Source organism: Panthera pardus, unplaced genomic scaffold, assembly GCF_024362965.1.
Source record: "Panthera pardus isolate Hobbes unplaced genomic scaffold, ASM2436296v1 HiC_scaffold_10, whole genome shotgun sequence".
NCBI classification, from domain to species: Eukaryota; Metazoa; Chordata; class Mammalia; order Carnivora; family Felidae; genus Panthera; species Panthera pardus.
Genome location: NW_026526655.1, coordinates 102,368,695 through 102,381,263, shown reverse-complemented (window position 1 = coordinate 102,381,263; position 12,569 = coordinate 102,368,695). Strand labels below are relative to the sequence as shown.

The 12,569-nt window shown below is 46.2% G+C and overlaps 1 protein-coding gene across 2 annotated transcripts in view; it reads left to right on the top strand.

Annotated features, from left to right (window-relative positions):
- SCTR (secretin receptor) overlaps positions 1-12,569 on the top strand; it is a 78,149-nt gene that overhangs the window by 51,433 nt on the left and 14,147 nt on the right. For both annotated transcript variants that reach the window (XR_002085822.2, XM_019469352.2), the window contains exons 5-7: positions 2,725-2,822; positions 3,955-4,087; positions 6,258-6,411. Coding sequence is in view for 1 of the 2 variants with exons in the window: in XM_019469352.2 (XP_019324897.1) it covers positions 2,725-2,822; positions 3,955-4,087; positions 6,258-6,411 (385 nt within the window). In the remaining variant the exon portion in view is untranslated. The remainder of the gene's footprint in view (positions 1-2,724; positions 2,823-3,954; positions 4,088-6,257; positions 6,412-12,569) is intronic.

Genomic DNA, 12,569 nt, shown 5'->3' with positions numbered 1-12,569 from the left:
ACTGGACGAAGCACTCCAAACGTTCCAACTTTGTCCGCTGTCCCCACAGCACTTCATTACTGTAACTGAGAAGAGGCCTAATTTTTTTAGCAGCTATCTTATACCTCATAGTTCATACCATAATCTTGGCCTGGTGACTCATGTTGAAGGGTGGATGATGGGGGTGGAGGGTGGAGGTGGGGAAAAATGAACATGCCCCGAGTGTCTTCTAAGTGCCAGGCATTGTCTAGATATTCTACCTGATACTTTATTTGTTCTTCCAATGAGCCTGCAAGGTAGATATTATCCCCATTTTACAGATGAGGAATCTGAGGCTCAGAGAAGTTAAGTAATTTGCCCAAGGTCACACAGCTGGTGAGTGACAGTCGTGGGTTTGGAAACCTTGTCTCTTGGCTCTGAAGCCTGTGTTCTTTCCCTACGGTACATTTCTTAACACCACAGAGCTTGGGCCATTTGAACCTCAAGGTCATTTTCATATGAACAGCTGTCAGCAAGATTTCCCCAATACTATTCTTGTGCCTGTTTTTTTTTTTTTTTTTTTAAATTAATTACCCTTTTCTTCTGATTATACCATAGTACTTACCCACTGGAGAAAAATGAAAAAAGTAGAAAAAATACAAATAAAAATAACCACTCTAGCCACAAACTTATCATCCAAAGTTAACCATTATTAACCTCTAACATCTTTTTACATCTTTTTTCAATCTTTTTACAATCTTTTTTCCGTGCATGTTTGAGATCGAATCACATGAAATGGCCAGTATTCAATCATTTGATCTATAAAAAAGGGCAATTTCATGTAATGCAACCTAACACTTTTTTTTAAACATATAGCAGGAATCACACTGTACATGTAAAATTTGTACTCTGCCTTTTCACTTAACATTACACTCTTAGCACATTCTGACCTCGTTTAAAACCCTTGGTGAGCTGCATTTCAATGGTGGCATCACATTAAAATAATTTGATTTGAAATAATTTAGTTAATTGTTTTATTGTTGGACATTTGAGTCCTTTTCATCACAAATCGTTCTGTGATAAACATCTTGATACATAAATGTGCTTTTCCATTTGTGCTTACTTCTTAGAATTAATCCCTAGTGGTAGAAGGGAGGTCAAAAAGAATGCATATGTCAAAGGTTCTCGATACATGCTGCTTTCCAGAGAGATTGAAGCAATTTTTGCTCCCTGTACACCCTCACCGGCATACAATATTATTACCATTAAGTATTTGTTAATTTGATTGGCAATATACAGTACAGCGTTGGTTTAAATTTTTTTGATTCTTTTTCACATTGTCGTACAATTTATTTTTTTGAACCTAAAAGATGTAGGTCTTAAATTGATCTTTATGTGTCACATTCTTCCATTCCATTGAGATCTTTCTTTTCTGTTGTTGTTGTGTTGTTTAAGTTTATTTATTTATTTTGAAAGAGAGAGAGGGAGTAAGAAAGCGTGTGTGTGCACATGAGCGGGAGAAGGGCAGAGAGAGAGAGAGAGAGAGAGCGCGCGACAGAGAGGGAGAGAGAAAATCCCAAGCAGGCTCTGTGCTGACAGCACGGGGACTCGATCCTATGAACCATGAGATCATGGACTGAGCGGAAATCAAGAATCAGACACTCAACCAACTTGAGCCACCCAGGCGCCCCTCCATTGAGATCTTTCTGAATCAAAGATGAGTCAGTAATGTGAAGGGGCTGTTGGCCACGTTAAGTAAACGCCTGCTTGGCTGTGTTAGTGTAAGTGCAGTGTATGGGTCTGGGGAGGTGATGGTCCCGCTCTACTCCTTCCTGGTCAGAGAATACACTAGATCTTTCCAGCTGTCCGTTCTGGGTGTCTTATTTAGGAAGGGCATTGACAAACTGGCGCATATTAATTGAGCAGAAGGATAAAGGACTGTGGAAAGATACTGAAGACACAGGAAAAATATAAGGCTGAAAATACGTGTGAGAGATGAGAGGGTAGAAAAGCTGTATTAAGAAATGACAGACCTCTCTAAGATCTTTTCAACTCTTCTATAAGTCCAAAACTATTCTAAAGTGAAAAGTTTATTTAAAAAAAATAATGACAGAGGGGCGCCTGGGTGGCTCAGTCAGTTAAGCTTCCGACTTGGGCTCAGGGCATGATCTCATGGTTCATGGGTTCGAGCCCAGTGTGGGGCTTTGTGCTGACCGCTCAGAGCCTGGAGCCCCACTTTGGATTCTGTGTCTCCCTCTCTCCCTCTCTCTCTCTGTCTCTGTCTCTATCCCTCTCCACCTCACGCTCTGTCTCTCAAAGATAAATAAACCCTTTTAAAAACAATTAAAAAATTAATGACAGGTCTTAGGTACATAACAAATTCAGTTTATTTTAAGTGGCTCCAGAAGCAGAATTGGGACCAATAGCTGCAATTTAAAATAGGTTTTAGTCTCACATGAGAAAAAACTATCTAATATTCTGCCCTGTTGTATACCAGACGAGTTCCTCAAAAGGCAGTGAGCCCTGAATCCTTGGAGGTATTCCAGCAAAGGCTTGAATTCGGGGTGGGGGTAAGGGGTCCTATACAGGGGGTAGAAGTTTCAGTTGGCATCCGATGATCCCCAAGATCTTTACCGAAGCCAAGGTGTTCCGAGTCTGTGAACTGATGTCCGTGGAGTCGGATCAGCACAGCATTAAGAGCTGAACGGTTCAAGCAGCTTGAGCAGGTGCACTCAGGCTGGGACTGATGCATGCCTCTCTCTGCAGCACGAGTACCTGCTGAAGCTGAAGGTCATGTACACCGTGGGCTATAGCTCCTCCCTGGTGATGCTCCTGGTTGCCCTCAGCGTCCTCTGTGCTTTCCGGTGAGAACACACTGCCAGCTCTGTCTCCCCAGCCTTCCGCAGACACAGATTTTGGGTCTTTTTCAGTTGCTCGGGCCAGAGAAAGGAAGGTCTGGGTGGGCCACTTTGTTAGCCCTTGATCTAAATGTTACCTGTGGCAAAACATTGATGTTTCTGAGACCTCGCTCATTCTTTTATGCATTCAACATTGACTCGGTATATATAGCTAAGAACGTAACGCACAGTTGCTTTACATGTACTGTTTCTGATTTTCACATAATGCTCTAAGGTGGGTATTATCAGCCCCATTTTACAAGTATGTTAGCCAGAGTCTTGGGTACAAGAAACAGAAATCCACCCTAAAACGTTTAAGAAGGGGCGCCTGGGTGGCTCAGTCGGTTAAGCATTCGACTTCGGGTCAGGTCACGATCTCGCGGTCCGCGAGTTTGAGCCCCGCGTCGGGTTCTGTGCTGACCGCTCAGAGCCTAGAGCCTGTTTCGGATTCTGTGTCTCCCTCTCTCTCTGACCCTCCCCCATTCATGCTCTGTCTCTCCCTGTCTCAAAAATAAATAAACATTAAAAAAGATAAACAAAAAAAACAGTTTAAGAAAGCAAAGGTGACCTGGCACACATAACTGACAAGTTCAGGGGTCTCTGGCTTTAGGAATGGCCAGCTCGAGGTGGTCAAAGGTATCAGCAGAACTAGACGTGTCTCCCTCCCTTTCTCCAGTCTGCGTTGGCCACATCCTCAGGCAGGCTCTCTGCAGGGGCACCTTCCACCAGCTAGGTAACACCAGGACAAAGAGAGCCTCTTCTCCATTAGATGCAATGAAAAGTCCTGGGGGGAATGGGGGGCGGGGGTTGTTCTCATAGGCTGGGCTTGGATCACATGCCCAACCTGAGCCAGGGGTGGAGTACTGTGATTGGTCAAGTCTGTCAACAGGGTGGGAGGGTGGAGTCGCCCCCACCCAGAGCTGCAGTGGGTTCCCCATAAGAGAGCGTGGTTCTCGTACCAGAAGACGAGGAGCAAGCAACGGACGCTGACCCCTCCAGCAGAGGAGGAAACAAAGTCTCTGGAAGGTGAAAAGGCTTGCTCGAGGTTGTACAGCCCTTGTGGTTCTGGCCCCTATGGCCCTGCATTCTCTCCCTCCAGGAGGCTCCACTGCACCCGCAACTACATCCACATGCACCTGTTTGTGTCCTTCATCCTGCGTGCCCTGTCCAACTTCATCAAGGACGCGGTCCTCTTCTCTTCGGACGATGTCGCTCACTGTGATGCCCACAGGGTAACATGCCTGCGTGCCCTGGGGTGTGGCCAGGCCGGCCTGCTCTCCCCAGCCTGACTTTGGAGAGGGTGGTAGCCACTTTGCCCTTCCCGAAGGTCCCTGCAAGGCTGCACCCAATGCTTCGTAGAGGGCCCAGTACTGGAGCTGGGCCAGGAGGTTTGGGGAGAGTCCCATGTCTCCCCATGCAAGGTCTGGGTCATGTATGAGAGCAGTTTGTCAGGAAGCCCCTGGGGGCTGCCCTTCAACTCCCAGCATCCAGGAGTGGATTAGCCACTGTGGCAATTAGATATATAGCAAGGCTTGTCTTTTCCCTTCATCTGCAGAGTCCTAACTGTAGAGAGATGGTCAAGTTTAAAGAGGGTTGAGGTTGGTGGCAGAAAGAAAAGTATGAGCGTATGCCTGTATGTCTGCACACACAGGTCTGCAGTACAACAATTGTTTTGCTAAGTCTAACACTTTTCTCCTTCTGAGTGCTTAGAGAGCCTTATTTCTTAGCAATATCTCTCTGTGTATCAGTTGAGACTCTCTTTTGCTGCATATAACAGAAAACTGCACATCAGTGGCTTAAACAGACAGGAGTTTTTTCCCACATAAGCAGTCCACAGATGGGCAATCTAGAGGTGGCACAGTGTCTCCATGATGCCATGGTGGGCCCAGTCATTTTCCCTCTTTCTGCTCTGCCATGTTTGATTCCATACTTTACACTGCATGTTTACAATACGGCTGCCACAACCCCAGGCTTCACATCCATGTTCCAGGCACAAAAAAAAAAGAGTCAAGATGAAACTTTTTTTTTGTCTTTGGGCAGCTTTGCCTTTTTATGGTGGGAAGGAATCCCCACCCCAAGACACCCATCTACATCTCGTTGGCTAGAACCATGTCATGTGACCACACCTAACTGCAAAGGAGGCTGGGAGATTCAGGTTTTTGTTTTTTTGTTTTTTTGTTTTTTTTTTTTTACCATCATAGTCTCCACAGCAGAGGCAAACAAGAGAGAAAGGGATTGGAGATTGAGATTGGTTCAGTCAACCTGCCTGTCACTTCCCACCACTCACATCTGTAATTCCTTAACAGATCTGTTAAGTTTGTACTGTTTGTAGTTGTGTGTGTGTGTGTGTGTGTGTGTGTGTGTGTGTGTGTGTGTGTATTCTGACTCAAACTGAGCCGTCCCTGCAGGAGGGCCCTATCCCTTAGGGAGATTGGCAGGCTGAAGTAAGAGTAACCAGTGGGGGAGTCAGAAGACTTAAATTCAGACCCTGCCCTCTCACTGACCAGCACTGGGGAAGTCCAGCAATGCCCTGCAAGGAAACTTCTAGGGTTCTACTAAACATTAGACTCACGAGCCAAGCATGGGAACCTCTGAGAATCAGAGTCTGTGGGTGGCCGTAAGGGAGGAACCACAGCTGGCCAGCAGGACAGTACCAGGTGCCTCTCCTCTGTGGATGTGACCTCAAAGCAGTCCATGCAGCAGCCCTCAGGCCATTCCAGGAGCTGTCCTCTCCCCAGGGGACAGCTCAGTGAAAGGAAAGGGACCCTTGTAGTGTGGGAATGGTTTCCTTGCTGGCGCCGAAGCCCCGTGCTCCACATCCCCCCAGGCATAGCTTCCAGTGATCCTGGCAAGAGACAAGCCTGTAATGTCACTGAATCAAGCAAGGCCAGCCCTGGTGCCCCCATCCGGTATTTAGAGGTCTCCAGAACAGATGCAGAGTGCCAGTCAAGGGCCATTGTCACCGTCAGTGTTGCCTGCTAACATAATTGGTACATCCCTTCAGCCGTTTCTGGGGAAACAGCATGGAAAGCATTTTGTTAACCCTTTGCTCAGAAATCCCTTTCCTTCTCCAGGCTTCTTTCCTCATCTGCAAATGAGGAACTTGGGAGTCGGGCGATGTCTGACACAGGTTTACAACTGGCAGCCAGTTCCAGAATTTGAATGTAGTTCCTGCTTCTGTGATGGCCCATTAACCTTTTTGACGGAGCTTGCTGGCATGTTGAGTTCCACCCTCTAGAGAACTCTGTGGGCCTGGTCTTCCGATAATGGAAGGCCACAGGGGATGGCCATGAACCTCAGGGACTCGGTCTGCGGCATACCGTGTCACTTCCTTTGGGGGTGGCCACCAGAGGGAAGCCCATGGTTACCCAGCCTGGGGCTCACCTGCCTCTCTCTGTCCAGGTGGGCTGTAAGCTGGTCATGGCTTTCTTCCAATACTGCATCATGGCCAACTATGCCTGGCTGCTGGTGGAAGGCCTCTACCTTCACACGCTCCTCGTCATCTCCTTCTTCTCAGAAAAGAAGTGCCTCCAGGGATTTGTTGCCCTCGGATGGGGTATGTTTCTCCGTAGGTATAATGGCTGTGTGTATGTGGGAAAGGGCACCGAGTCAGAGGATTTGGTTTTGAGTTCCAGCCCTACACTTCGTTAAGTTAGCTAACTTGTGTCATCTTAGGCAAGTTGCTGCTGCTGCTTTTTTTTTTTTTTAATGTTTATTTTTGAGAGAGAGAGAGAGAGCAAGGGAGGGGCAGAGAGAGAGGGAGAGAGAGAATCCCAAGCAGGCTCCGCACTGTCAGCATAGAGCCTTATGCGGGACTCGAACCCATGAACCATGAGATCATGACCTGAGCCGAAACCAAGAGTCGGATGTTTAACCAACTGAGCCACTCAGGCACCCCTCAGCAAGTTGCTTCTTGTTTAACCCCCTGGCTTTGGTTTGTTTGTATGTCAAGTGGGAATTAACAGCTAAAATTTAGCCCCAATTTCTGCCATCCAAAGTCTCTTACAATGTGATACCCCCCACCCTTGTTTCATCTTCCTTAGACATTTATTCATATATTTTCATTCTTGCTTCCTTTCTATATCAGGGTACTTTTGATTATAGAAAATCTGGCTTAGATCAGCTTTAAACATAAAAGAAATTAATTGGCTTATCTGTCTGAAAGTCCAGGGGTCACCAACTTCAGGTGAGGCTGGATCCAGCAGCTCAACAACATTTCTTCGTGTCTTTCCACTTTGCCTTCCGGAACATCAGCTTTGTCATTAGGCTGGTGCTCCCAGTGTAACTGCCAGCAGCTTCTGGGCTACCAGCTTCCTTGTTACCTCTAAGGAGAGCAAAAGGCCGTGTCCCAGCATTCGCAGCAAATACTCTGAGGTTCACCCTGATTGGACCACTTTGTCTCATACACATTCCCTGACCTGAGGAATACACTGATTGGCTTAAGCTACTCAAACCACATGGCTTCCCAAAGGAAATTCAGGATTCCTTTGTAGGAAGGAGACGACATAGTAGTAAGACAGCCAACTCAGCCTCCATCGAATCTCTTCCCCCTTCCCTTTCTGACCAATGCAGATGATAACTCCCATTTCTTGAGCACTTACTATGAGCGCGGTACTTTACATGCATTATTTTATTGGCATAACTTCCAGAAGCTTCTCAAAGAAACCTGGCTCAAGGACATGAGGTAATATCCTCAGCTCACACTGCAGACAAGGGCAAACCCAGGATTCAAACCAAAGCCTGTCTGTTTCCAGAGCCCCTTAACTCCTATTCTGCCATTGATGGACATCTATCCATCTGTCCGTCCATCTATCTGTCCGTCCATCCATCCATTCATCCATCCATCCATCCATCCATCCATCCATCCACTCAACCATCCATCAACTGTTCATTTGATAAACATATGTAAGTTACCCACTGGGTTCTGGAAAGATAGCCAGATTCTTCTGAGTGCCTCACATGCTTACAAGGATAGTCATGTGTACCAGCCATTAATTTCATTTGTTTTCTTCTTGGTGCCTTTAATTAAGAAGTGCCCCTGCCAGGAATGCTGTCTTTTCTGCCTGTCTAAATCCTTACAGGCAGAGACCCTATCTCCTCACATCAGGGAAGTCATCTGAGCTAGAGCTCGCTGAGCCCTCCTGTAGACTTTGGCAGCCTAATTAGCACATGACCTTTGGCCAGCGGGAGCTGTAGGGAGGACTCTGCAGATCTTTGGATTTCTGCATAGGCCAGTCGTCCCAGAGTGCTGGGGGACCAGGGAATTGCTTTATGCAGTTGACTGCCCCCCAAAAAGCACCCGGTTCAAAACCTAGTTCACTGACCTTGACGCCCAGATCTGCCATGACTTTGCCATATGAACATGGGCATTTTCATTATCTATAATATCAGGATCATAATTTATTCAGCTTTCTTTGAGCACTTCTTTGTGTTCAGAGGGGCTTCTAGAGATTACAAAACCCAAACCAAAAAAGTCCCATCATTCAGATAAGATCAGGCGTGTTCAGTGTGGTATGGCCGTAGACGAAAGTACCATCATTCAAAGGAGTCACAGTCTGGTGGGGAGATAAAATTGCATTGTCACATCTCCATCACAAGTTTTTAGAAAGCCCTCCTTTCTTCCTCAAATATTTACTGAGCATCTACAATATGCCAGACCCTGGGGGTGGAACAGCACATAAATCAGGGGTTCCTCCCCTCCCCGCCTCTCTGCCAGCACAGCCCTAAGGAGACCGTGAAGGGGCTCACGAAGGTCTAAAGTTCTCCAACTGGGAGAAGGCTTTCTCTTGCGAAAGCAGTGGCCCCTTCTCAATTTGTCCGCCAACTTGTCTCCCCAGAGATAGGTTGCTTAAATGAGTACACACGCGCTCACTGTAAGACTTTGCAAAGAAAAAAAAAATAAGTAGAAAAAAACTTAACCTCGGTCCCATCTATTGAACACTTTGGAAGGGTTTCCTTTCCAGACTATGTTTCCTCCTCCGTTTTTCCCCCCCACATTGTTGTGCTCATGCAGTATGGAGAATTTTGAACCCTGCTTCTTTCCACTAACATGTAAGCATGCTCTGTATCCTTCCGCCTCTGCCGATAACCATTTTTAACTAGTCTATGGGTGTATTTAACCCAATACCTATCATGTGGGCATTTAGGTTGTTTCTGATTTTCCACCGTCATAGGTAACACAGTGATGAATACTTTTATGGGCAAAGCTTATTTCCATGTGTAATACGGAATCCTAGAATTAGGATCACTGAATCAGAAGGAGTGAACGCTATTGGAGTTTTTGACTTGGCCGACACTTTTACTTTTCGCAAGGTGGCTGGGGTGTCAGTCTGTGCCTGGAAAAGGGCCATACCTCTGGCTTTTATGGGGACGAACGAAGCTCCCACTCACTGAGCTGGTGGTTCTCCAAGTGGAGCCAATATCAAGAGTCACATGGAGGGTGTGTCAAACCCAGCTGGCTGGACCCCACGTTCTGTGCCTCTGAGCCAGTTGGCCTTGCGTGTAGCCAGAGACTCTGGATTTCTAACGAGTCCCCGAATGACTCTGATGCTGCTAGTCTGGGGACCACACTACGAACCCTAAATCAAGGCATTATCGGTTCTCCCGCTTTCCACCAACTCTGTCAAAGATGGAAGACAATGAACAGGAAGGCTTTCAGAACCCATGTTTTTGCCAAAAGCATTCAAAATTGAGGCAGGAATTTTTTTTAAATGTTTATTTGTTTTCGAGAGAGAGAGAGTGCAAATGGGGAAGGGACAGAGAGAGAGGGAGACAGAGGATCTGAAGCAGATTCCACGCCGACAACACAGAGCCTGACGTGGGGCTCGCACCCACAATCTGCAAGATCATGGTCTGAGCTGAAGTCAGGGGCTCAACAGACTGGGCCACCCAGGCACCCAAAGGCAGGGGATTTTTTTTTAGTGTTATTTTTATTAAAGTCATGCACATACTTGGTTTAAGGAATTAAATAGGGTGAAAAAAAAGCAGTCTTCTGCCCCCACTTCTGCTCCGCAGAGGTAACACCCTCAAGATTCCTTAGCTGGTCCTTCTAATGTTCACTCTCATGTTTCTGAACAAGATTCTGCTGTTTCCTGATTTGTCCATCTGAGGCGTTACCGGTTGCCTCCTTATGATGGAAGGTAAGGATATAAAGTTCTCCATCCTACCATTAGTTTTTTAGTTTTTGGTTAAGTTCTAGTCAATGTATATATCATTATGTCTGTGTAAGTGTTGTTTACTCTTGAGCCAAGTGATGTACAATGATTTTACCTCCAATGTCTAACCTTTTGTTTTTCATGGAGCCACTTTTTTTTTTAAGTTTATTTATTTTTGACAGAGAGAGAGAGAGAGAGAGAGAGAGCGCATGAGCAGGGGAGGGACAAAGAGAGAGAGGGAGAGAATCCCCAGCAGACTCTGCATTGCCAGTGCAGGCCCCACATGGGACTCGAACTCACTAAACACGAGATTATTACCTAAGCCAAAACCAAGAGTCAGACGTTTAACCGACTGAGCCACCCAGGCGCCCCTTCATGGAGTCACTTTTAATTGATTTATTTGTTTTGGGTTGCTGTCATTAATTCCCCTAAATTCTCCACCAGAACCGGAAAACCCTCTAATGCTATTTTCCAAATCAACCAATGCCAACAGGAAATCTATTAGTTCCTATTTGTTTGGTTTCTTCCTGCTGAATTCGTTTCCCAGGGGTTGCCTAACGAATTACCACAAACTTGGTGGCTTGAAACAATAGACATTTATTCTCTCGCAGTTCTGGGGGCCGGAAGTTCAAAATCAAGGTTCTGGCAGGGCTGATTCCTTCTTTTTTTTTTTAATTTTTTTTTTTTTTTTTACGTTTATTTTTGAGACAGAGAGAGACAGAGCATGAACGGGGGAGGGGCAGACAGAGAGGGACACACAGAATCAGAAGCAGGCTCCAGGCTCTGAGCCATCAGCCCAGAGCCCGACGCGGGGCTCGAACTCACTGTCTGTGAGATCATGACCTGAGCTGAAGTCGGACACTCAACCGACCGAGCCACCCAGGCGCCCCAGGGCTGATTCCTTCTGAAATGCTCCGTGCCTCTCTTCTGGCTTCTGGTTGTTGCTGGTAGTCCTTGGTGGTTTTTTGGCTGGTGGCTGCATCATTGCAGTTTCTGCCTCCATCTTTACGTGGCCTTTTTCCCTCGATGTGTCCTCTCTCTCTGTGTCTCTCATGGCCTCCTTGTAAGGATGCCAGTCATATTATATTAGGGGCCCGGTACAACTGGCATCCTTATACATATGGCCTCTTCTTTTTTAAAAAAATTTTTTTAAACATTTATTTATTTATGAGAGACAGAGTGAGACAGAGCATGAACAAGGGAAGAGCAGACAGACAGGGGACACAGAATCCAAAGCGGGCTCCAGTCTCTGAGCTGTCAGCACAGAGCCCAACCCGGGGCTCGAACTCACAGACCACAAGATCATGACCTGAGCTGCAGTCGGATGCTTAACCGATGGAGCCACCCAGGTGCCCCATGTATGGCCTCTTCTTAATTGATTACACCTACGAGGACCTTATTTCCAAAAAAGGTCACCCTACAAAGTTCTGGGTAGTTATGAATTTGGGGAGGATGCTATTCAACCCAATAGACCCACTGGTGTTCTTCTTAGAGCCTCTGCCCTCCTGCTCTATTTGGGCTGGTGGTTCTTTAGACTTGCTTAGTTCCCTCACTCTCATGCTGAGAATTTCCTTCATTTTCCTCTGCAAATACTATTCCTTTATTTCTTGTCTCCTCCCCTTGGTTTGCTCCCTAGTTGTGTTGGGGCACATGTTCCGGTACCTGTCTAACAAAGAGTGTGTGGAAAGTACGTTTTTGCATTGCATATCTGAAAATATCTTTTTCAACGTTCACACCTAACTTGTGGTTTTCCCAGGCATAGAAATTAGGTTGAAAAATCATTTCCCCCCAGAATTTTGGAGGCCTTCTATTTGGGCAGCTGAGTATAGAATGTGCCATATTATTCTGTTTCCTGAGCATTTTTACTCTTTGTAAGCTACAGAAGCCTCTCTCTGCCCCCCGTGTTTTGAAATGCCGTCGGGATGTGTCCCCACGAGAACTGCCTTCATCCTTTTTGCTGACATCCAGTGGTCCTTTCATCTGCAAACTCACATCCTTCATTTCCTGGACAATGTTCAGGAACATCACCTATTTGATTTCTTTCCCTTTGGTTTTTATCCTCTCTTTCTGAAACTTTTAATCAGATGGCACACATCCTGAAACGGACCCCTGAGTTTCTCATTTCTTTCCTCCTGCTTTTCATTACATTCCTTTTGTGTTCTGCTTTCTGGGCGATTCTTGGTCTTTATCTTCCAACCCATCTGTGGGTTTTTTAAATCTCGGTTATCATGTATTCAATTTCTAAGCCCTCTTCCTTGTTCTTGGAATGCTCCCAGTTTTCAGCATCCTGTTTGGGTCCTGCAGAGGTGATCTTTCCTCTTATCTCTCTGATGATATTCCCTAGAGTTGTTTGTTCAATTTCCTCCAGCAGCCTGCATGGTCTGTTTCCTCTGAGTTCCTTCTCTCTGATTGTTTTGGTCCTTGCCTTTGATGTAATCAGCTTTCCTCAGATGTTGGTGACCTTGACTGTTCGTGTTTAAGAATGAGTCACTTCAGGGACACCTGAGTGGTTTAGTTGGGTAAGCGTCTCATGTCGTGATCTCAGGTCGTGATCTTACCG